Source organism: Lissotriton vulgaris, chromosome 4_1 (genome assembly GCF_964263255.1).
Source record: "Lissotriton vulgaris chromosome 4_1, aLisVul1.2, whole genome shotgun sequence".
Lineage (NCBI taxonomy): Eukaryota > Metazoa > Chordata > Amphibia > Caudata > Salamandridae > Lissotriton > Lissotriton vulgaris.
Genome location: NC_141691.1, coordinates 1,988,387,091 through 1,988,411,450, shown reverse-complemented (window position 1 = coordinate 1,988,411,450; position 24,360 = coordinate 1,988,387,091). Strand labels below are relative to the sequence as shown.

General features: G+C 44.3%; 1 protein-coding gene across 4 annotated transcripts in view; it reads right to left on the bottom strand.

Moving 5' to 3' along the window:
- LOC147724805 (uncharacterized) overlaps positions 1-20,617 on the bottom strand; it is a 76,526-nt gene extending 55,909 nt beyond the window's left edge. For 2 of the 4 annotated variants that reach the window (XM_086966307.1, XM_086966308.1), the window contains exons 1-3: positions 19,392-20,617; positions 13,701-13,878; positions 4,468-4,539 (exon numbers count right to left, since the gene is read on the bottom strand). In XM_086966307.1, the coding sequence (XP_086822433.1) occupies positions 4,468-4,539; positions 13,701-13,878; positions 19,392-20,617 (1,476 nt within the window). The remainder of the gene's footprint in view (positions 1-4,467; positions 4,540-13,700; positions 13,879-19,391) is intronic. The other 2 variants (XM_086966309.1, XM_086966310.1) reach the window with 1 other exon arrangement.
- Between the last annotated feature and the right edge of the window lie 3,743 nt (positions 20,618-24,360).

The window sequence follows — 24,360 nt, the reverse complement described above, 5'->3', positions numbered from 1 at the left end:
CAAGAAGCCACAGCCTCTAGCATTGGACAGCTCCAAGAATGACGTCCTGCATGCATCCTCTGCATTGTTGGCCTTCATCTCCCATGTGCTGGTGATGTCTCCCTGTGACTCCCTGTGCCTGCTGCCAGAGGGTCTTTGAGTGGGCTCCATCTATTCCTGATGGCTCTCCTGCATGCTCAGGACCGGCTCTGACTTTCCCTTGATGTGTTAGTCTCACAGACTTTGTTGGTCTGCAACACAGCATCTTCTTTCACAAACCGATGTTTGCGTTTGCCAAGGCTTGTTGGTGGTTCTGCCTGCCACGGACCTTCTTGCACTCGTCGACCATGGGATAGCTCGTGGACAGCTCCAGTGTTGTCGCCTAGTCTCAACAGCATTCACATCAACCTCATCGTGCAACAGCAAGAACCTCCAACAAGGGCTGGCATTGTGCTCCTGGTCACCTATGGGTAGTTTGGACTCTGTCCCCTCTACTTTCAGGTTCTTCTTGCCTGGATTCCCTGCCCAGGTTACACTGGCCTGGTCCACGAGACTGTGGCTGCTGATCTTCCACGATCCTCCATTGGGGTCTACAGGTGATTCTGGCACCTCTTCATCCCTATGCACCTCGGCTCCCTGGTATAGGTATCTTGGTCCCCAGGGTATCCACAGGTGTGGTTGCTCTATAACTTTTCTTGGTTCAAGTGGTTCCTTTGGGAAGAGGCCTAGTATTGTAAAACTCCAACTGCAACTTACCCGTTGCTATCTTATGGACGCTTGACCCGGTGTAACCACTCTGCACCTGGGTTCCTTGGGGTCCCTGGCTACTCCCCTTGGATGGTGCCTTTCTAACCCTGGGGTCCTCCATCCTTGGGTATTAGGCCTGTTTTGGCACTTACCTCACATTCCACTATTTTGGCATATGCCCCCCCCCCCCCACCGCCCCGGTTGGGCCCTATTTGCTATCCCATGCTCCTTACTCATTTCTGACTGAAGTATTTCTTGTTGGTATTCGATATCTCCAGGTAGGAGATATAACAATGTCTAGTGTGTGATAAAAAATACTAAGTATTTTTATACTCACCTGGTGTGGTTCTTTCTTGTGTGAAAAGTTTAATGACGGACTATAGCGGCACATGCATCTGCTTTACACCTTACTAAATGAGCCTTAACTACTCTCCATAGCTACCCCTTGAAACCTGCTTTTTAGGGACCTAAACACTATCACTAAGGTTTGCCTGGACACAGTGCCTCACCATAGGTGGACACTATATACCGAGCCAGCCTCCGACTGCATTAGTCACTTCTGCCATCATAGGCGATCGTAAGAAGACTACAACACAAACATTTACAACTGGTATTTCCCACTGAAAGGGAAAAGAAATAAGCGCTTCAGGAACAAGGATCCTATCACAACGGTAATGCTGCTATGTCCACGTCAGTCACGCCTTCTGCACTATGCAAATTCTGCATGGTGGCCGGTAAATCACTGAAGGGGCTGAAAGTATTCTCACACATCTACCAGCACCATCTACACTTGAGCTACATCCTGCACATGGTCATTTTTTTTGCGGTTTAATCTACTCAATGAGAAAAAAACTCAGCAGTGAAAGAGCTTCTCTAACAGAGGCAGGTGTATAAGCACTCACAATGAGAGTGATACTAAGATACCCAGTGGCTACTTCGATGGTTCATACAAAGCCACAGTGGGCGATTTATAGGGTACAGTATGACACCTATAGTCAGGTTCCTTAAAGAAACTGTGGGCTGATGTCTGCAGGGGCAGGTTTGCAGAGGTATGGAGCTCTGGTGTGGAGACCTTACACCAAACCAACCCTTTTATTTATTCGGTCTGATCAGTTGGTCTTGTGTTTATTACGCTTGTGTGCATCAGCACATTGCCTGTTCCAGTTATGGTGTTATTGGGTTCTACTGGTCCGGTAAGGCTGACCGTAACTGCACCAGTGATGGGGTCTCCTCAGCCATGGTTATTTATCTATTATGAGATTTCAGCTCAAAAGTGCTACATCCAGCCAGCAACATTGGTTTGATGTAACTGATTATTTAGATCAAGCCCGAGTTTGTACAAGAACGTAGCAAAATAATTTAATTTATAAGGTTTAATAAATTGTCAAACACAAATACTTCACTTTAACGTCATACTGAAACACCAGGCATACAATCTGTCACCCTCAGCCAGTTAAGAAACCATGTGTAGGCCTTTCATGACAAAAATGAATGCAGGTAATTATGTCAGAAGACAGACAAAAAAGGGGGTTAAAATTAGGTAAAAAAGGGGGTTAAAATTAGGTTAAAAAGGCAAAGCTTTAAATGGATTATGGAAATATGGAGAAAGCAGATGCATGCAAGGCAGAAATGTGCAAACAAATGTTTTTAGCTCACAAGAGACCAACTCTTATGAGTACCCGCTGTTGTGAAAGGGAAATCCATGCCTAAGCTCAAAATAGTCAGTGGCCATGGCCATCCCTGCAAGGATCCTGGGATGTTCTCCAGAGTCCTACCATCGCTCCATCCGTTCACTTGGCTCAGCATCACCTACCAACTAGGATAGCTGAACAGCAAAGCACAAACCAATGAAACTCTGGGCTAACAGCAAAAGCCGTTATCAATTGTACTGTGCACCAGCTAGAATGTTTCAACTCAAAACCATTTTGCTTTAAAGCACCAAGCGGTATGGCGATTTAACTCTGACCTACTCAAGCGTCAATGCCTGGTATGGTTTGGCTTCAAAATACCCATTTAGGAGTACTGTGTTACAATAGTTCCATTGCAGCTCGGAGGTAATGCTTGAACTACCATAATCTGCCATGGCCATTTCAGATGTGTAAAAGTGGATTTGTGAAGTGCATGCTCCTGCAGGTAGGATACATGCTTCAGGAGGCTGGCACCGATTAATAAGGCCAAGAATAATTAACCAAAACCACAACCAGAAGGAGAGCTTAAAACAAGCACCTTCAGTAAAATAAATGGACTTGGGGCCTTCAGGCAGCAGCCTTAACAAGACTGAGTATTGTAATAGCAACATTAGTGCCACGTAGTCAAAACAATGCTTCCTGCTATTACTTCCATCTACCCTATCCTAGTTTTGGATCACGCAAATCATCTTACCAGCTCCTGCGCATGTTTCTCGGCAAGCTTAAGGTAAAATTCAATTCATCCTGCTAATCCGTAAGGCCTTTCTCTGTCTTGGGCCTACTTGCTGTTAGTAGCTCTGGAAACAATTAGTAAAAAGTCTATAACTGATGTTTTATTTTGATGGGCGGAATAACTTGGGACACAGCGTTCAAGTGATGCAACAACATCACCCAAAAGGCAAGAGTCCTCCAATCTTTTCAAAGGGCAGCACTTTGCTTCAACACTAAACAAGTTTTTTTTGCATAAACTGGTCATGGTACCTGAACACCATATAAAAGACTTGGGACCCGACACTGAACCATGTCTAAATCCAAAGAGTATCTTCAGCCTGCAATTGTCCCACTCTTTTCAAAAGGACGACAAAAACACTGACAAACAAGGAGTATCTTGTAGGTTACCAGTGCCATATTTTAAGATATTAGCACAGCAATCCATGAAGGCAGACGTTTCTTTAATATGTTCCTCTGGGAGGTTGTAGAGAGACATTGTCTGCTACTCTGTCCTTTGCATCCTAAAAGAGCCACAAGATGAGTAAACCTTTTAAAAACAAAAGTTTTATCGACTTTTGCATGTACACAACAACCCACCTAAGGTAGTGTAACAAAAGTGTGAACTTGATATTGCAGGGGTTTCAGCTTTTTACCAAGGAGGTAGGTATCTCATGCCACTTGTAAAGAACAGTGGTCTGCAGTAGTGGGCCTGCGTTTATGGGTAGCATATACATACTTCCCATTCCATGCATGCATCATGGGACCGTCATTTATTTGTGGACTTCAAGCTACATAGTAAGCAGAACATAGCAAAATCTAGCTGAATGACCAATATGAAGACATGGAGCATTTAAACACGGAACATCCTAAATAAGAGCGGGAAGGGCAGGAAAGCCTGGGTCATATACCAATGTGTACTAAAATGAAGTACTGACATGGAGGTGTTTGGGGAGGGGGCATACAACACTTTTTATAAAGGTGTAAAACTAACTACAATTCATGTGCACAAGTACAATCGACCCTAAAAATACATGCAGTTTTAGCTTAAACACATGCTATTTCTTTGCACAAATCCAGAAAGACAAGAAACAAGACACAGGGCCACTAGCAGTGCAGTGCTCCGTAGACTAGAAACATTATTCAACAAGTCGGTTGGTTTCTCTGCATTATCATCAGGGTTATCCAAGTATTAGCCGCATGCATGGAGTGGATGCACAGCACTGGAGCGGGCCTGTCAACACACACATACGAGGTTAAATCAATGAGGATCATTTAAGATGGGTGCAGCAGAGCACAGTTATGATTGGTGGCAGTGTCAGCTGGTGAGAGTGGAGGTACTCACTCCGGCCAGCGATTTCTGGATATTCTCCCTGGCTCTGGCAATGTCTCGGAGGATTGTGCTCGCTCCATCCTCCTGCGGGCAGTGCAGAAAGAACCACACAAAAACTCATGTTAGAACGTCAAAACATCAAATTAGATCAGCCAAGGGCAATTAGGAGAAATTAAACTTATTAATTATAAATATGGCTTTGTATGTTAGGCTCATATGATGCTGTATATTATGGACTGTTTTGATGGACAAAGTCAGCATAAACAGTTTGATGGATTGGAATTGAAAATTCTATTGGTCATGAATGGGAGTTGGACAGTCTACCTGAAAAGAGCCCTGGCAAGAAACCACCCTAAGAGAGCTGGCTGTTGAAAGAAGTCATGGGCTTGAATAAAGACTCTGCTGGCGGAAGTACCCAGTAACCACCGCCTTAGTATGGAGGAAAATGTAAGCTAGGGATTGGGATCGATTGAACTGTGCGCGGTGCTTGCGATGCAGCTAGCATTCCACAGCCAAGTATTATTTTCTAAGCGCCTTCCCCAACAAGCCATGTTACAAGCTGGAGCACATGCAACACGTTATGTATGCATCAAAGAACAAGGAGTCCAATATTCAACATCCAACGCGGTCCAGCAGAGCCATGCCAGCACACATTACATGAGCCTGGCTTCAGACAAACCAAACCATTATTCTCCCAGGGCAGACTTTAAAACTAGTATTGCATACGAAGCACAAACATGCCTCTCTAGAAGATTAACAAAAAGAAGTAATTCCTGCACATGGCTGATGTGCTAGAGGATTGCAATTAGGAAACTCATCTTTCAGCCCCTCCCCAAAATAACTACGATAAAGGCTGAATAAAAGAACAAAATTCTAACTGCATGACGAGTTTAAGAGGTACTGGCAACATAAGCTTCAATACGATAAGAAACGACAAACATTAGGTCAAATAGGATCAATTCTAAGAAAACCACCACCTGCCAAAGAACTTACAAAGCAGTAACATTCTGGCTAAAAATTACTACATAGTTTATTTCTTAAATCGTTTAAAAACGGGTACCAACTGGCAAAGGATACGGGCCGGGCACGGGCACCTGGAGGAATACAAGTGTTTGCAATCTAGATGAGAATAAAAAGTTTGGAACTAGCAGTACTTGCGGCACCGATTTACTAAAAAAGGGTGAGTTTTGCTACAAGAAAAAAAAATCTGGCCTTCCTCGATTCGAATGCAAAATAACCCTACTTCACCCTCTTTTATATCAGTAATACCCGCAGTGTTTAACAGCTTCTCTATTGCACATAAATATATGGACCTAGTGCACAGACACTCAAATTTACCAGGTATAAGCAAACCGGATTTCACATCAAAAAGCGGAAGAGTCCTGGGCCACTGCATCACCTCAATTTCCTTACCCCCCCCCCCCCCCCCCAAAAAAAAACAAAGCAAAACTAAATGAGTTTCAGAGGTCAGTGCTAGCGTCCGAGAAAAGGCGGGTTTCCTATCCTGTTCATTTGATCCACCAATAAAATGAGCCTTAGTGTTCCAAATCTTCAGAAATCACTCTAGAAGCGGTCTACCTTTCCACGAGCATCGGTGGGAACTGGTAATTAGACCTCAATCCGGGGGTGCTTCTGCACTAAACATTACATTAGCTATTTGAAAAACGAATGGTTTATTTGGGCTTTACAATTTTTCTTTGAAAATGAAAGAAAAAGGCATGATGTGGGTTTGCACTCTTTCCAAGGCATATCGCTTTATTTTAGAATGCAACCAACAATTGTTCTACATGAGACTTAAAGGACGCAAGTGTTAACAGAAATAGAAGGCAGTGAAATGAACAGCGCAGCGTAGATAACCATATGGTAACAAAAGTCACACACACAGCTAGAACGCACAAGAATCATAACGGAAAACCTTTCAAAGTCAAAAAACACAAATCAAGCCTGCAAATCACAGGGCTTACATGTAAAGTCCGATACGATTCTTTTCTGTCATCGGGCCTACAAACCGCTTCCCTTTGGGTGAACGTTTACCAGCACAGCCCTTCAACCCACAGGCACATACTCAGAGTTCACCTTGGCCCTCACTACTGTTGCTATGGGTGTGCTTGAGAAAGTAGCTTATTCACAGCATGTGAAAGAGGCCCAAGTTTACAAAACCACATAAAGAGCCACGTGACAAACATTCCACATCAACACTGCAAAAGGTTTGTCGGTCAAACAAAAAGAATTAGCACTAATAAAAGACCAAGTTTTCTTGCAGTGTAAGCTACAAACAGCATTTTGTACTGGGAGAAACATTTTTAAATGGCAACTAAGGTAAGAGATTGTACTAGTATAAAGATGGCATAATTGATTTGATGGGGATTTTTGAGGTTTCATGCAGGGCACAAGTCCTAAATAAAGAAGTGAGGGCACACCCAAAGACATGGAGTGACGTCACGACCGGAAAAAAACAGACTTCTATTAATGGAGGTGCATTGGGGCTGGTAGTTCCTGTCCAAGGCAGCTGCGACGTACGCTTAAGAGTCTTGCGTACTGGCCCAAAGTCTGCCCTCTGTTGCAGAGGTAGCAGTAGCGTGCACTCATCTTCTGTGCACCGTCTGCTGTGAGTAGTCTGCTTTTAAAAAGGCTTATGGGAGGTTAGTGTCTTTATATTGGGTATGTTTTTGCATACAGTTAATGGCAAGAAAACACTTTATTCCGCAGCAAGGGCATCTTTGCAGGGGGACGGCGTCCACCCGGTAAAATAAGTTAAGTTAAAATAAATGGGGGGTCGCAGTCCACCCACGTGGGACCCCGACTAGAGCCCTGGTTTCATGTTATGCAAGGCTGCTTAAAGTGTTTCAGGAGTTCAGTGCCTTCATTTTTAGGTCGCCGTCCGCTTTGCTGAAGACATCTTGGGGATATTAAGAAAGCTTCCCCGGGAATGAATTCTGACCGTTGCTTACCATTGACCTTGTGGTTTGCAACTCCAATTACCTTGCTTTCTATTTGTTGCCTTAATTTGATTTAGACTGTCCAGCTAGTTTGTCCCGAGCCCTGCCCAAACCTTGTTTACGGTGTCCTTCTGAGATCTCATTTTTTTGTAAATCTTGTTCTCATCTTGTCGCATTTGCTGTGCATTTAAAGAAAAAGGTCAAATGTTGGGCTCAGTCTTCCGACAGAGCTTGGTGTTTACTTTTCTTTGTCACTTCAAAGTTCGAGGATTTATACGGAAGGGCCCAGGCCGGGCTCTGCTCGTGTTCCCTTGTTTTCATGGCTTTCTCCTTGCACCCTCGCCCCCTGCCATTTTGGATATAAGAACTAGATTGCTTTTGGGAAACTCCATACAGATAGTGGTAGAATTACATCCTGGTCCCCCTTCCCAGGCAGGCATGCTCCGAAAGAGTCTGCTGCTTTGGTGTCTAAATCCAAAGACCTAATCTACCCGAGCAAGAAACCTTCTATTAGCTTCTCAGTTTCTACTCTGTGCCAGGGCACAGTCTTTCCCTATCTGTAACAGCTACCGGAGACAGGGTTGCAAAAAGGAAAATTAAGGGTCAGGGTGGGATGTTATCCAATCTACTCATCTACACTAATGCACTCATCTCACCCATGCCAGGATAATAGTGGCCACTGCATTGCCCCCTAAATGCAAAATGTTCCTTGCTGCTTATACTAATTGACTGCATCTTTTATATGCCAACCGCCTCCCTCTTCCCAGTACCTACTTAATGGAGACCGTAGTACAATCTCATTGAGCACGTTGCAGGCCCAGCTCTCCCCAAGCAGCTGCATCGCTCGGTTGCTCCGTGCTTTTGCCTCGTTTTCACTGCATTCGCCACCGTTTTTTTGAGTGCCTTCCCTTTCCGAAAGGCCCTGAAGACCTCCGGTACCTACAAGTGCCAGTATACCCAGTCGGGTGATTAGCAGCTCTTTCCAATTCCAGATTGATAATTTGATAGTTTATGAGGCTGTAACAACCCTTAAAATAGGCCTGCAGGGAGGAGGTGCATGCACAATCTGTGGTGGTGCTAAACAAATATTCATGTCTAGGTTATGCTATCAACGCACTCTTGGCTTTTGCTTAATGTGAACCTCTAGTGAATGTCTAATTATCTTTCTTTTTACAGTCAGCGAGTCCAAGTACCAAACTCTTAATGGCACATTGCCAACCCAAATGGTATAGCCTATACAACTACAATTAATTAGTTTAGCCTTATAATGAGCATGGTCTCATAAAAACTTAAACACAGATTACTGCTTTCCTGAAAACAACAGAGAGCAGCCTAGAAACCAATTACATTATTTACAGTTCAGCCTTAAACACCACACCTATGTCAAAACATAGTTTTTAATACAATTTGATGGATGCGCTGGTTGTCAATCAAACAGGCAAACATGTTCCACAACCGCCTACCACCAGGGCCGGCTTTAGCACTGCTGGTGTCTGTTGCAACACTTTATAGTATGCCTCTCTATTCTATGCCAGTGCCCTCTACTCAACTCTTTGCACCACTCCTCTGCACTAAGCAACTGGATTCTACCATTCCACACTCTGCTGCTCTACTCCATGCCACTCTGCTCCGCACAACTCATTGCCACTGCACTCTGAAACAATCTACTCTACGCCACTTTACTCAAAACCAATGCACTCCAAGCCAATCTATTCTGCACCACTATACTTTACACCACTTCACTTTAAGCCACTCTACAACAGTCCACTCAGACGTTATACTCCACTAACCCCTATTCCACTGCATTTCATTCTACAACACTATTCCACAGCACTCTACGCAACTCCCGACAATACCATTTTAGTCCATTTTATTTTATGACATTACCCTAATCTGACAATATACTCTGCTCTACAACACTACTCTATGCAATACCCTCTACACCACAACACACTATACCACTTTTAGCTGTGCTTAATAGTACCCATGCTGGAGTGCAACATTGCCAAATCATATTGGCAAAGCCAATAGCTCTTGCATAGGCAAGGCCTGCTGGCTTTCCCAATGCTTCTTTATATAGCACCAAGCTATACAACAACAACTGAATGCTGGGAATGACCCCACAAATTCAGTATATCGAATGGAAGGGTTCTCAACGAACCTTCCTTAATAGCAGAGAGCATCGCAAAACTATTTCGCAGAGCTGTACACCCCTAAGGAACTTCTACAGGAAGGCATTATCCAACGCTTTATAGATGACCTGCCGCCAAGGGGCCTTTCAGACGAGGCAAGGGCAGACCTAGACCTCCTGCTCACGGAGGAGGAGCTTTGCACAGCGCTGGGAGGTTTGAATTCTGGAAAGGCGCCGGGTCCTAATGGATTCCCATGCAAAGTTTTTAAGAAATACTTCTCTAAATTGGGGCCCCATTTCCTCAGAGTTGTAGAACGAGCATTGGCCAATCGCCTCCAACCCCATATAACCAATTTGATCCATCCTAACCAGACTGGCTTCATGCCCCAGAGAGCTACACATCCTAATATCAGACGAGCACACACGGTCATAGCCACTATACAGGGACTGCGAGAACAGGTCCCCCTATTGGTGGCGGATATGGATAGGGCATTTGACTCCCTTAGTTGGGTGTACCTATTCGCGCTACTAGACCGCCTTAACATGATTCCACAAATCTAGTCATATTTAAAATTGCTGTATACGGATCTTACAGCATCGGTGCGTGTTGCAGGATCCACCTCCTACACATTTCCAATTGGAAGGGGCACCCGTCAGGGGTGTCCCTGGTCTCCATATTTATTTGCCTTGGCAATGGAGCCCTTGGCGGCATGGGTGCAGATAGAAGCACAGGTGGCAGGATTTGCGTGGGCTCCTGGGCTCTCAGACCACATCGCATAATATGCGGATGATGTTCTATTCTTTTTAACGGATATCAACAAGACGGGCCGAGGCTGCTCCGCATCATGCAGATCTTCAGGGAATCATCCAGCCTATTTATAAATCCCAGTAAGTCCACCCTGTGGGTGCTAGGGGGAACGGCTGGACTGGGGCCCTGGGCATCAGCAGTACAGGTAACAACGGAGGGAGTAAAATATCTGGGAGCTTTCTGATCAGATATATCACGCGTGGCATGGGACAGAAATATTATCCCGATATGGGCGCGGGTACGTGAAGAGATGAAAGCTTAGTTGCACATGCCCCTCTCCATTTATGGTAAGTTGGCTATTTTTAAAATGGTATAGTTACTGCGCCTGCTCTACCAATTGCAGAACTATCCATACCCAATTCTCCCTACGTGGTTTCGCCAGGTTAACGCGGCATTGGGCCAACTTCGGGGGGCAAAGGGGGGGGTTCAGAGTCGCATTGCGGACTTGCTTTCAGTCTACATATTGCAGGGGGTAGACTACATCGAATGTCCAATCGTACCATGTGGCATTGCAGCTGTTAGTACTGAATGAATGAATGGTGGTAGGAAGGACACTGCATATGCAGTGGAGCAAATGTGTATGGGAGAGTCCACGCTCCATACCATATTGTACTCTGCACCCCTGCGCAACTCTCTGCCGCTGGCCAGGAGGGTGGTATTCTAGTTGTGGAAACAGTCCCTCCGTAGGATGGGGTGGTAGGACAGGCTAACAGAAGAAACCCTACTGTGGCATAATGGCCGACTGACACAGCTGGCCGCGCTCTCCAGCTCTCTTGGGTGGGATAACATTGGAATTTCTACACTGGGAGATGTGATGCGTGGCTCTGCCCTGAAATCCTTCCAAGACCTACAACAAGAGTACCAGATGCCTAAAACTCAATTTTATAAGTACCTCCAATTTCGGCACGCCATATACCGTAGCATCTCAGGGATAGAGGCTCTCCCTGAGTTTAGTCCTATTGAAGCCAAGGTGTTTTCGGACGATCTGCAGGACCATACAATCGCAAACATGTATCAGTCACTGGTGACAAATAACTACCACATTAGAAATAATTAGAGAAGCATGGGTGGGTGATCTTGGACAGATAGATGTGGATTATTGGATGTATACACCAGCCTCCCCTCGGGGGGCAGCGATAGCAACGCTGCTGCGTCTTATCCAATTTAAATATTTACACTGGGTTTACTATGCCAGGCTACGGTTGTGGAGGGCGGGTCTGGCGACATCCCCGATATGCCTGCGGTGTTGTTGGGAGGAGGGATCCCTCAATCATGCATACTATTTGGCATTGCACAGCGCTCACAAGGTTTTGGCAAGAGGTTCTGGCATGCCCGCAGAGATTTTGGGGTGGGAGCTTCCCTCCTCACCAAGATTGGTAATCCTACACATCGTGGAGGGTATTGGGGGCAATATCTATAATAGGCACCTGTTACTGCAGAGGCCGACATTGGCTAAACGGGATATTGCAAGGCTATGGAGGGCATCGGCCCCGCCTTATCTATCAACATGGAAGAATGGACTTGACTTTTGTATGGGATTAGAGATACCAATATTTAAGGCCAAGGGGATGCCCGTAAAAGCATCCCAAGATTTGGAAAAGATGGGCAGACTACCGGGAACTGCACTTGGACCTCCAGTGGATGCATCCGCGCCCTTATTGCCATGTGGGCTCATTGGGTGAGGGACCAACAGCATAGTGATGGAACTCATTTGCTAGAGTGGACGATGTGGTGGCAAACGAGACGCAGGAATGGAATAGTGCAAAGGGGGGGGGGGGGGGGGGGTTGAATCGTTCATGCGGTCTTGTTCTACATAATCTTTGGGAATCTGGCCCTTGGCGCTTAAGCATGCGGAACTGAAATGGAAACCCGTGGAGAGGGACATACTTAGGGGAGTGGCTGTAAAGACCTTAATGGGGAAACCTAAAATCCTGCAAAGCATAGTGGAAGAAAAGCAGATAAGAGCTCTATGGATGAGAAATATTTTATTTGATTAGGTCTGTAGTTCGTACTGTGCCAGTCCTGTATGCCAACAAGACTACCTACAAAGACTATTGATATGCGGATTTTTTTTTATTTTTATTATAAACACATTTTATTGTGTCAAAGGTTAAGCATAATGCAGAGCTCCTTAACAGAAGAGACAGCTGCCATAGTATACATTGTAAAGCATTGCCATTGACATTTAGTTTATATTATTGTAATCCTGATTTTCTGTGACTTACTATTGTCGTACTCCTAGCTTAGTCCTAAACTCCACAAGCAGTTCTTTGCAAGTCTGCCTAGCCCCAAAACTCCAAGCCCCTGTCATAATCTTGGTTAGACTTTACCCTTTCCAAAGAAGGGTTATTTTTCACAAAGCTATGGAGAAATGCCAGTAAACGTTGTTGTACTTAAAACCAAATAAACTTTGATGTCCTTGTTCCCATTGCTATTCATATCCACCAACATATAGCCACGGAGCACATAAAATGTATTTAACAATGTTGCAAGGTTTTCACTATTTGTGTAGAACATATGCTCAGCACGGTTACCTTTTATGGCCCGAGAGGGTAACTTACTAACCAGCCATCCTGCGGGTGCAAATAAAATGGACTTCCAGGATGTGCTGACAGTGTATGCAATCAACTTTGCTTAGAAATTGGCATGCAATGGGGGAGTCAAATGGATTCTTTTAGTTTGCATAAATGCTGTTCACAAAGGTGTGTCTACTCATGCGGTTATATTATCAGATGCACAGATCACTTGTATGAGCACACACCAACATGCTAGGTAGGCGCAACAGTGGCAGAAGGAAAGATTCCTTCAATAGATTGCTGTTCCACAAGACCTGCACAAGCCCTTCCAGCACAGGCATGTACTCCTAGTCAAGGTCCGTTACTAAATAAATTCATATGTTAAAGGATCTTCAGTGATCACAGACAAAAATCGAGAGTGGCAACCAGCTGAGCCTGTATGTCCTACAAAGACCTACGGGCCATTGTGAAGCAGGAAACGTGTGAAGACCTGTACCTGCATTACCACCAGCCTCTAGAACCCCCCGCCCCAGGTTTAAGGAAATAACTTCCACAGCCAAGAGCGTTGAGAAGTGTCTTAAAACAACAAATCCGAAGGCTCTGCTTAAAATTATATTGAGTTACGTTTAAGGTCAAATATTCATTGTAGACAGCAGTGAAATGGACAATAGCGACACTCTTGGGTCATCCTTTGAGGCTTCTAGTCAGTGTGCAGGACTTCAGAGTTTGATCCAGTGGTCTAATGGCACCAGCTACACTGGATTTAGTTGTCATGATCAACATTTTCAGACTAGTCTTTCCTTCCGCCACTGTACAAACATGAAGCAAAACACTGCAGTAACCTACATTACCTCTTTGTGTGGTGATTTTGTGGTCGTTTTGCAGGGAGATACAGTAGCCTTCTTGCACGGTGACACATTTGCATTAGCAGGTCTACTCAGCTGCTCGTAATACTGCCTCTCTGCATCATCATACCTTGGCTTATCAAACCAGACCTTGTCGAACAATAAAGATTCTGCATCCATTTTTCTGCAACAGGAGAAAGGAGAGTTATAAAATCTCACTAGTGAATAATTCTGGACAACTACAAGTGAGGGTAAAATTCTAGAGTGGTATACTCAAGAGACTTAAGGACCCCTGCTACCTGAAATGGAACATTTTGTAGGCAAATTTAGGGAATATGGCTTCTGTGGCAGAGATGAGCAGTTCCACACCAAATGGAAAGGCTACTTAAGCGATGTACAATTTGTAAAGAAAATACCCAAGACAGGTCTGAATCCCATCACAGCTGAACTTTAGCAGCACAGGTTTAGAAATTAAACCTACTGGCCTGGTTATTCTTTCATGCAAGCGGCATACCTGCAAACCAAACATGGTCCTAGGAATCGCATGGGAAGGACAATGCCCAAATGTGTCTAATAAAGCATTAAGACCACATCCTACGACTGAATCAAGTCAATTTATTTATTTTTATTTTATTTTATAGCATTTATAAGGCGCAACAGCTACCCACAAAGGGTTTCCCGGCGCCGAAAATCAGCAAAAACACAAGGCACAGCTAGAGAGATAACAGGTCTGGGAGCAAAGATTATTGATCAAACAGCCAGGTTTTCACGCTTTTTCTGAAACTCCTGTAGTTTTCTTCTTTGCGTATCTGAGTAGGCAATGTGTTCCAAAGGGTTGGTCCCAGAAAAGAAAAAGATCTTCCACCCAATCTGGCCCGTTTGTACCTTGGCACCGCAAACTTCGCAGATGTCGTAGAGCGGAGATTGCGATTTGGAAGGTAAGGCTTGGCAAGGTCTTGAAGATATTTGGGTGCAGTCCCAGCTTTAATTTGGAACAAATAGCTCAGGGCTTTAAAACGGATCCGATTTTCGACCCTAAGCCAGTGTAGATCTCTGAGATGTTTAGTTATTCTGGCATATCTGGGGATTCTACAAAGCAGTCTGGCCGCAGCATTTTGTACCATCTGCAGGCGTCTTATGACTGCTTTGTTTGCACCCAGGTACAGGATGTTGCCGTAGTCAAGCCGAGATGTCACTAAGGCATTGACTACGGTCTTCTGGGTGATTGATGGTAACATCCAGACGATCTTACGAAGCCATCTGAGAATAGTGAAACAGATACCAGCCACTTTATTAGCTTGCTGAACCATAGATAAGCTGTCATCAATGATGACTCCAAGATTCCTGACTTGGGTGGCAGGGGTCGGGAGCTTGCCCAGTGAGATCGGCCAATGGGAATCACTCCAGAGATTTTTGCTGTTTCCTAAAAGGAGGATCTCTGTTTTCTCCCCATTTAACTTGAGTTGGTTGGCCGACATCCAGCAGAAAATTTCGTGGAGGCCTGTTTTAAGTGCAGACGAATCAGACGAATCGGATTTAGATAATGAGAATAGAATCTGAGAGTCGTCTGCATAGGTCATCAAAACAAGACCAAAGTTCTCTGCAAGGGTGGCTAATGGGCGAAGGTACAAATTAAATAAAAGGGGACTCAAAATGGATCCCTGTGGTACACCGTGCGGGGAGTAGAAAACATCCGAACAAGCCTCAGAAGAGGTGATCTGAAAGGTCCGGGAGGATAGATAGGATTTGATCCATTCTAGCGCCTTTCCCTCGACACCACTCTCCCCCAGCCTGCGGAGCAGTCTGGAGTGAGAGATGGTGTCGAAGGCTGCGCTTAGGTCCAATAGGACTAGTGCCACCGTTTGGCCATCATCCCTGAGCTCTTTGATTTTTTCCGTGATTCCGAGCAGGGCAGTCTCAGTGGAGTACCCACTCCTGAATCCGGACTGAGAAGGGTGGAGTAGTTCATTATTTTCCACATATGTGGAGAGAGCTTCATGAATGTGCTTTTCCAGCATTTTGGAAAAAGGCAGGAAGTAACGATATTGGTCGATAATTGGCCAATATCGTAGGATCGGCGGCTGGCTTTTTCAGCAGAGGGCTGACTATGGCATGTTTCCACATGGCAGGAACCGAAGCCTGTTCCATAGACGCATTAAGAATGTCCGTAATGGGCGTCAGGGTAGAATCCTCCAGTTGGCTGATAATTCTGATTGGTATAGGATCGCGAGGAGAGCCTGATTTAATAGCTTTAAGAAGTTTCCTCGTTTTATCCGATGTTAAGGGGGGCCAGACTTCGAGATGACAGTTTCCTTTAAAACTTTGGAAGGTATCCTCTTGATTATGAAAAATAGAGCTGTTGTTATTACTCCTGTCAAAGTAGTTTTACAACCCTTCCAAGCAAGGTCATTAACAGGCTTTAGGAATCAAAGACACCAACTGCATTTGCCTCACACCCTAGCTTGACTACCACATCAAAGAAGAGAAATATAGTGCATTTGAAGCAAAGAAGCTGAAGACAAGGTAAACAACATGTAGAAAAGAACTGATATTTCTAGATAAACCCTGAAGAGCTGGTTTTTGGTTGAGAAATGGGAGACCAACATAACGTAGTCTGTCTGGTGCAGACAATTGGGTTTGTGGGCGAAATCAGCGGCGATCCATGACCAATTACACGTCACTACTGTTGTCTTGACAAAGGTTACTTTCTATGAAAAGCTGCTCTTAACTTGGAATGACACTGTGCCCTAGGATATGGGAAACCTTAATGTTTAATCTATTCTTATAAGCATGTATTCCATAACATTATCCCAAGTCTGAACTCAAAATAAACAACTAAATGTTAATTAAGAAGAAAAATTCCCAGATCCTCACATTAACATCTCCCACCAACAAATAAAAGGTCAGAAATATCTAATAAAGCTAAAGTAATAACGTGCCCAAAAAGGCCAGGCAACCCTTAGCAGAGGAGCTAAATAGGACAGAAGACATTCAGGTGGATGGCTAAGCATGTCTTTTTGTTACAGATCACAGGTATGTCTTTGATGTATGGTCGTTTTTCCATTGATACTCAAACATTCCAAGACTACACTGAATGTGAACTGGCAGGGTACTTACCAACGGCTTTAGCCCAACAAGCGACTTCTTCTCCAATCAAGGATTCATACCCTCCCTGGCTGCAGTTAACCACATCCAATGGTTTCAAAAAGACAGGGTTAGCATAGTCTAGCTCTCAAGCAACCACTACCTGCAGTGGCCTCAAGAAAAGGAAATACTGCTAACACACACAACCAGTGTTGAATACAGAAGTAGGCTGCCTACACAGTGTTATTGGAGTTTCTTCTATCGTGAAGGTTTCAAAATAAATGAATTCGACAATAAATTACAATTTCTTCAGAATGCTTTTTTCCTTCAGTGAGGAGGAAGGTACAATGATAAAGAAGCTACATGGAGACATGAGAAACTACTGTGAGAATCTCATGCGAGGAAAGAATTATTTAATCAAGGACAGCTGTGATAGGATCAAATGTAAATGTAAATATTGTATACTTGTAAAGCGCACAGCTGCCCGCACCGCAGGCGTCCCGGCGCGGTATACCGCTGGGGAACCCGTCCTGGCTTTCCCTGTGAGATGGTCCCTTCTGGGCACCTCTAAGGTGAGACCAGGCATCCCCTGCGTTGAAGGGGCCGTTGTGAAGATTAAGCAAGCTATTGCCCAGAGTTGCAGAGTGGAGCCCAAGGTTAGAGTTGGCGCCGAGGCGAGAATTATCAGGCCCGTGGACATTTTGACCCAAGACCCTGCCGCGTTGGGAATCGAACCCCGGTCCCGGGCCGATCTCAGCTTCCGGGTCTGCCGCCTCTAACCATTGAGCCACACTTCTCCACAAGAATGTACCCCACAAGAGGGGTACATTCGAAAATGGAACCAATCTAACATTAAATGGTTTATCACCCATTCCTAAACCTTTAGACAACTTTGCGCCGTTAACTTTCCAGATAAGAGGACTGTGACAATGAATTGACCAATTCATCTAAAAGTAAATTGGACGCAGCCCAGTAATCACAAATGTAAACTAAGTCCACGCTAATGCAACCTTCCTTTAGGCGTAGATAAATCAGACTGGCTGTACATGGATGCATTATCAAATAACTGTGGGCATTGTTTAAACAAGCATTGGAAATGCAATAGGTCTCGCATTAGAAAAGTTGGAGCTATTGGTCTTGTAAATGACAAATATTTTATTTATTTGTTGGTTTTTAAAATAGCTAAATTGATAGCTTTGTCATTTACAATGCCAATAGTTATAACTTTCGGGAATATGACACCTATAGCATTTGGAATGCAACATGTTTTGTATTTACGTGACTTAGATGGCAGCTCTGGTCGTTAGGCCACATCTCTAGAGAGCAGGAGAGTGCAGCAGGGGAGAGAAGCACAGCAATGCAATAGGTCTCGCATTAGGAAAGTTTGAGCTATTGGTATTGCAAAGGACACATTTTTTATTTATGTGCTTGTTTTGAAAATAGCGACATTAATAGCTTTGTTATTTACAATGCCAATAGTTTTATCTTTCGCAAATGTGACACCTATTGTAACACAATATGTGTTGTAGCACTGAGGGGCTGTGAGGGGGTGTGAGGGTGAGGGGGTGTGAGGGTGTGGGTGAGAGGCTGAGTGAGGGTGAGAGGGTTGTGAGGGTGAGTGAGGATGTGTGTGGATGAAGGGGTGAGGATGAGAGGGTGTGAGGGCGAGAGGGCGAGAGCCAGGATACAGGACATTTGTAATCAATCAAGACGACAGATTTAGTATTCAACTTTATTTCTTTGGACAGACCCTACCTTGAACTAAGAGTGCCACTGTGTAGCACAGAAATATTAGATCTTTAAATCAGAATATTGCTGCAGGAGTTAGTTCCGATGAGAAATTGCGACAAGTGAGAAAGGGAAGACAGAACAGGGAGACCAGGAGTGTTAATAGTAGCTTTTGTGCAAGGTGCTGAAATAAAAGCAGCACAAGTTGTACAGGGACACATTCACTCCTTAAGAAGTTTGTAGAGCCCGGGATTACTACTTCCACACTCCCACCCCATGTGGCCTAATTATCTTGTTTCTCCTAGCACCATTAACCTCACAGACCGTATAACCGATTTTTACACAAATTAATTCCAAATGTGTCTAGGAGAAACACAGATTACTGCGCATCAGAACTGTACATGAAGGTACACATTTCAAGAGCAGGCACTTAATGGATCATGCAACTAGGAGTACTTCAGCTAGGAGATGTGAAGTAAAGAACACTTGTTAATTAGAGTGTGTTGCTCCAATGTTAAATGGGGGAGTTGTTGCCTTGTACAAACCTTGAAGGGGAAATGACAATTTAAATACAATATTTTGTTTGGAACGGAAAACATCAGATGCAACTTACAAAATAATGTGAGAATTATTTGGGTGCAAGAAAAGAATCAACTTTTTACAATGTTTTTAGAGATTGCCTGGTAGCAAATCACTCAGCATGCAATGCACAATTGTATGATAGAGCAGTAACTCTCAGGAAACACATGTATTCCTCATGGCCATCCAGTGAACACTGGAACAGTACTCACCAGTGAAATTTAGAATCAGACCCCATACTCACTATTCCCGTTAACACATGCATAAGTAAGAACACCTGATAATTGCACTGAAGAAGTTTCCTACTTTGGATTGAAGCGGAGAACTGTGGGTGGGGTTCCAGTAGACCGGCCAGGAAGCCACGGAGTGAGATGTCGATCGTTGATACAGCAGCTCGACAGGTCATTAGCCCGAGCCAAGTGGTACTGAGATTCTGCTTCGTCATACTCCGATTTATTAGGCCAGCCTCGTTCGCTGTCTGGGTGCACAAAATAGGTAAATGGAAGGGAAGATATCTCACTTGACCTAACCTCCCCATGACTCTTCTTTGAGCTCTTGGAAGCATTCAGTCTCCTGCCACTCTTCTTGGTCTTACTTACAGTCTCCGGTTTCCGGGTATTGCACAGCTCTTCTACCTTCATTGGTATACCGCTGCCAGACCGGTTTTCATAAAAGCTTCTTTCTGCATCATCATACAGTGGCTTCTGTAGCCACACATCGTAAATCAGTTCTTGTAATCCTGGCCACTGAGGCTTGCCGTTGACTGTCTCATCTAAAGTATTGCCAGCATACAGCGGAGGATCGATTACACGAGGGATAGTTTGTCCAGGGGTTGCAGGGGTGGCCATTGCAGTGACATAGCCTTCATCCGGAGTCCGATGCAGAGGAAGAGGAGGGCCAGATACAACCATGGAAAGCGGGAGATCAAGCGGTCTTGATGCCAATAAAGTACCAAATCGTTCTACAAACGAAATTTCTGCTGTATCAAAGCTGGCTTTGTTCAACCAAAATCCACAGACAATATGGTGGCACGCAACTAAACTGCTATGTGAGCAAGTTATAGCAGCCTGGCCAGTCAACTTATTAATTTCCCAGAGGTCCACTGCCAGTGATGGCACAGCTGCAGAGGTTTGGACAGACTGCTTGGGATCTCCCAGTTTTTTGGCCACGTCTGCAGCAAGCTTAGCCTGATAAACGCTCTCAGCTTCTTCATACAGGTATTTATCAAACCACACATGCTCTAGAAAAGGTCCGCTAAGTACACCATCAAGTTTGGGGAATGATCCCTTGTTTTTTGGAGAACGTCGCTGTCGTTTTTGTTTCCTGCTGTTCTTTGGGTGCTTTTGGTCATCTTGCAAAATATTTTCACTGAGAACTTCTGGCACACATCTACCAACAAGCTCCATTTCCTGAAACTGCTCCACTACCAACTGCTCGGTTGCTCTTTCGTAATGCAATCGCTCTGCTTCATCATAGACATGCTTGTCTACCCAGACTGTTTCCATGGGAGAAGAATGCTTCCTGGTCCTCATCTTCACAAGTAGGCAGCATTAAAAAGACAACAAACACAGTCAAAGTAGGACCATCACCACAATCAGCAAACATGCAAACGCCTTGGAGTTCTATCCAGTTACAAACTGAAAGGGCTGTGTAAAAAATATATAGAAATATAAATTCTGAGAAAGTACACAATCAAATCTGAATCCAGAGCTATTTTTGTACAACACTAGAAAGTATACTAATCCCCGTAAACTCAAGAAATCAACATGCAAAGCTAGTCATAATTAAAGAAAGAAGTCTGAGGTAGCCCTCATGCTCCAAACGTCTCCAAAATTTAATGATTTAAAAGTGTAAGGAACGCAAAAACCCCAAACCTTACTGTTATTCTGCAATACCATCAGCCCTTCAGTGTTTCCTGGATAAGACTCAAGACTCCTTCAAGGTAAGCTAATGTGGCTCGAGGGAGGTTAGTACAAATCGGGAATAGGATCTTAATTGAAGTAGTATACAGTAGAGTAATACCTGCAGTTAACAGGAAATGTACCGTCACCCCTGAGAACAGGAGCTTCTACACATGCATATTTAAAGAGTTAAACGACAAAATAGATATAAATGGAATTCGAATGATGGCATGTGAATGCGACATGTAACGTCTTACATGCAAAATGAAATGAGATGAGGGGTAGCAGGTAAATCTCAAATGCATTAAACGTTCCTCTTGTGAAGGCAACGCCCTTCCAGTTGTTTTCTTTGGATATAAAATGCCTCTGTTCAAAGAGACAAACAATCTAGCCTGACCAAGGTGGTTAATGTAGACACCCACTTCATGTTTTTCCTTGCTCTCATCTGCTTAGCTCTGGAGGCACGGTCCATAGATTGGTTCAAAAATATGAGAACCCCCAAAGAACGCTCCTATAGTGGACCCAACCTACCGTATAAAACAAAACTCAACTCAAGACTCCTAGGATCCATGACGAGAGCCACCTCGGAATCCAGGGCAGCAACAAATAAATACTTTAAAAAAAAAAAAGCCTCTTCCTCTATGTGTTCTTTAATAAGCAGAAACCCGAATAAATGTATTAAAGAACCTGACTTCTGTGTACCTCTATAACCTACCATATGCCCAATGTCCCCTTTTCTTCCCCAACTGACTATAACCTCCCGGAACGGACACAAAGAAAAAAACCTAGGAAGAAAAAAGGTCCTTTCATACAGATGCTTCTTTCACCTTCAAAAGTTACCTTCCCATCCTCAGCACAGACTGCTCATGAACTGAAAAACCCACACATTCTTCTTACAGAAGACTAAGTTCTTTGGTTCTGGAATGGATGTCAGAAACAAAATCTGCATTGTGAGGTCCACACAGTCCTGTCAAACAGTACTGCCACGGGTGTAGTGTACTGCTCAGCCAGGATGTGTGACGTGTAGAGAATGTGGAATGTTAGAATGTTGGTTGGATGCGATCAGTTGCTGAATGGGCTGAGCAGAAGCAGACCGCTCCTGGTGGGGCGCTCTTCATCAATACTTCTTGAATAAATACTACATCATTTAAAATCAAAGAATGGACTTATTTCTGTTCATTACAACGGGGTTACAAAGGGGATCCACGGGGCATGCATTTGCAGAAAGACGACATTTGGTGAGGTGTACTTATAGAGCGCCTACATGCAAGCATTTCCCACTCGGGAACCTATCTGTCAACTAAATGCAGCCACCACAAGAATAAGGTAAAAACAGAAGGTTATTGAAGATTAATTAAAAAAACGCTTTTAAATCTGCTTCTGATACAGAGAATTGGCGAGTAGAGGCACAGCACAGGAGCACACTGGCTGACAAATCGTCTACCATGTTTGATCAAAAAAGCAAATTAGAATATGTAATAACAGTATTGTCAAAATACACGATTCAAAGGTGGGAGGCTACTTAATACAAAGCTTTAATGTGGCATTCTACCCAGCAGGTGTGGTGCGGGGTATAGTGGAGAGGCGGAGAGTGGCGCGGTGGAGAGTGTAGTCTTGCAGAGCATCAGAGTACAGTGCGTAGAGAGCACTAGAGCAGAGTAACAGTACACAATAGTGTAGAGTGGGATAGCGTGCGATTGTGTAGCGTGCAGTGGCACAGAAAGCAGTGGTGCACAGTAGAGATGCGTTGAGTGCAGTGGTCCAGAGTGTTGTCTTCCAGAGTAGAATAGAATAGAGTGCAGTGATGTGGAGAGCAGTGGCGCAGAGTAGAGTGGCACAGTATGAGTGGAGTGAAGTAGTGTGGCATAGAGTGCAAAGGCATAAATTGCAGTGGCATATAGTGTTTCATAGTAGAGTGAAGTGGCGTTGGGTGGAGTGGTGCAGGGTAGAGTGCAGTCGCATAGAGTAGTGGTGTAAAGCGCACTGGCATAGAGTAGGGTGGGTTAAAGTGGCGCAGCGTAGAGTGAATTAGAGCGGCGTAGGTTAAAGTACAGTAAGATTGCAGCGGCTCAGAGGGGAGTATAGTACAGTGGCAATGAGTGCAGTGGTGCACAGTAGAGTGGGGTACAGTGCACTGGCATACAGTACACTGGTGCAGACTAGACAGGCATAGAGTGAAGTGACAGTGTTGCACCAGACGACAGCAGTGCTAAAGCCAGCCATAGTGGTAGGCCGTTTTAGTGGAACATGTTCACCTGCTTCATTGTTGACAACAAACACATCCACCAAATATTATAAAAACTGTGTTGACACAGGCAGGATGCTTAATGCTAAAGTGTAAATAATGTAGCTAGTTTCTGGGCTCCTGCACGCAGTTTTCTGTAAAGCAGTAATCTGTGTTGCCTAGGTTTTAATGGCATGCTGCTACTGCACGCGTTGCACATCCGGAGGCTATTGCCCATTAAGTGAGGTTGTGTAGGCTACACCTTTTGGCTTGCCAATGCACGTTATTAAAAGGGTTTGGGACTCTCACTTAATGACTGTAAAAAGAAAGATCATTACGACACACACTAGAGGGTCACATTAATCAAAGGCCAACACAGTGCTTTGATAGAAGAAACTTGACATGAATTGCTGCGTGCACCTCCTCCCTGCACCCCTTAAGGTTTTCGTTCCAGCTTCATAAACTGGAGCATAGGAGGGGCACGAGCATGCACCATGGGGAGAGTTTTCTGCATTCCTCTTGCTTTTCAAAGAACGCTCTCAATTTAAAGTCACAGAAAGAAAAGCAAAACACCATGCGTCCGTGGAAGAGGCAGAGCCTGACATTTGACCTTTGTGTTTAAATGCACAGCAAATGTGATAAATAAGAGCATTTAAAGGGGATGTATGACATTACAACGCATGCTTTTACCACTCATGCTTTTATATCGCAAGTTTTAAAACTCATGCCTTTACAACACATAGTGTTGAGGGGTGCTGGATAGTGAATAGTTTAATTTACTATTCCAACTCCAGTCCCCGTGGATAGTAGGGAAGGTGTTGGATAGTAAATTAAACCTATTCCCTATCCTAGAGCGCCCCCCAGCGCAATGCGTTGTAATGGTTTGCGTAGTAAAAGTTACGATGTAAAGGCACTGCGTGGTAAAAGTTGCGTTGCAAAGGAGGTTTCCCATTTAAAAGGTCTGTTCACAGAAAGTGAGAGCTCAGAAGGATACAGTAAATACGGTTTGGGCAAGGGAAGGAACTAATTCAAACTAGACAGCCTAAAACAAACAGAGCCAGCAAATAGAAAGCAAGGAAATGTGTACTACAGACCGCAAAGCCAATGGTAAGCAATGGGCAGAATGCATTCCCAGGGAAGATTTCTGAAT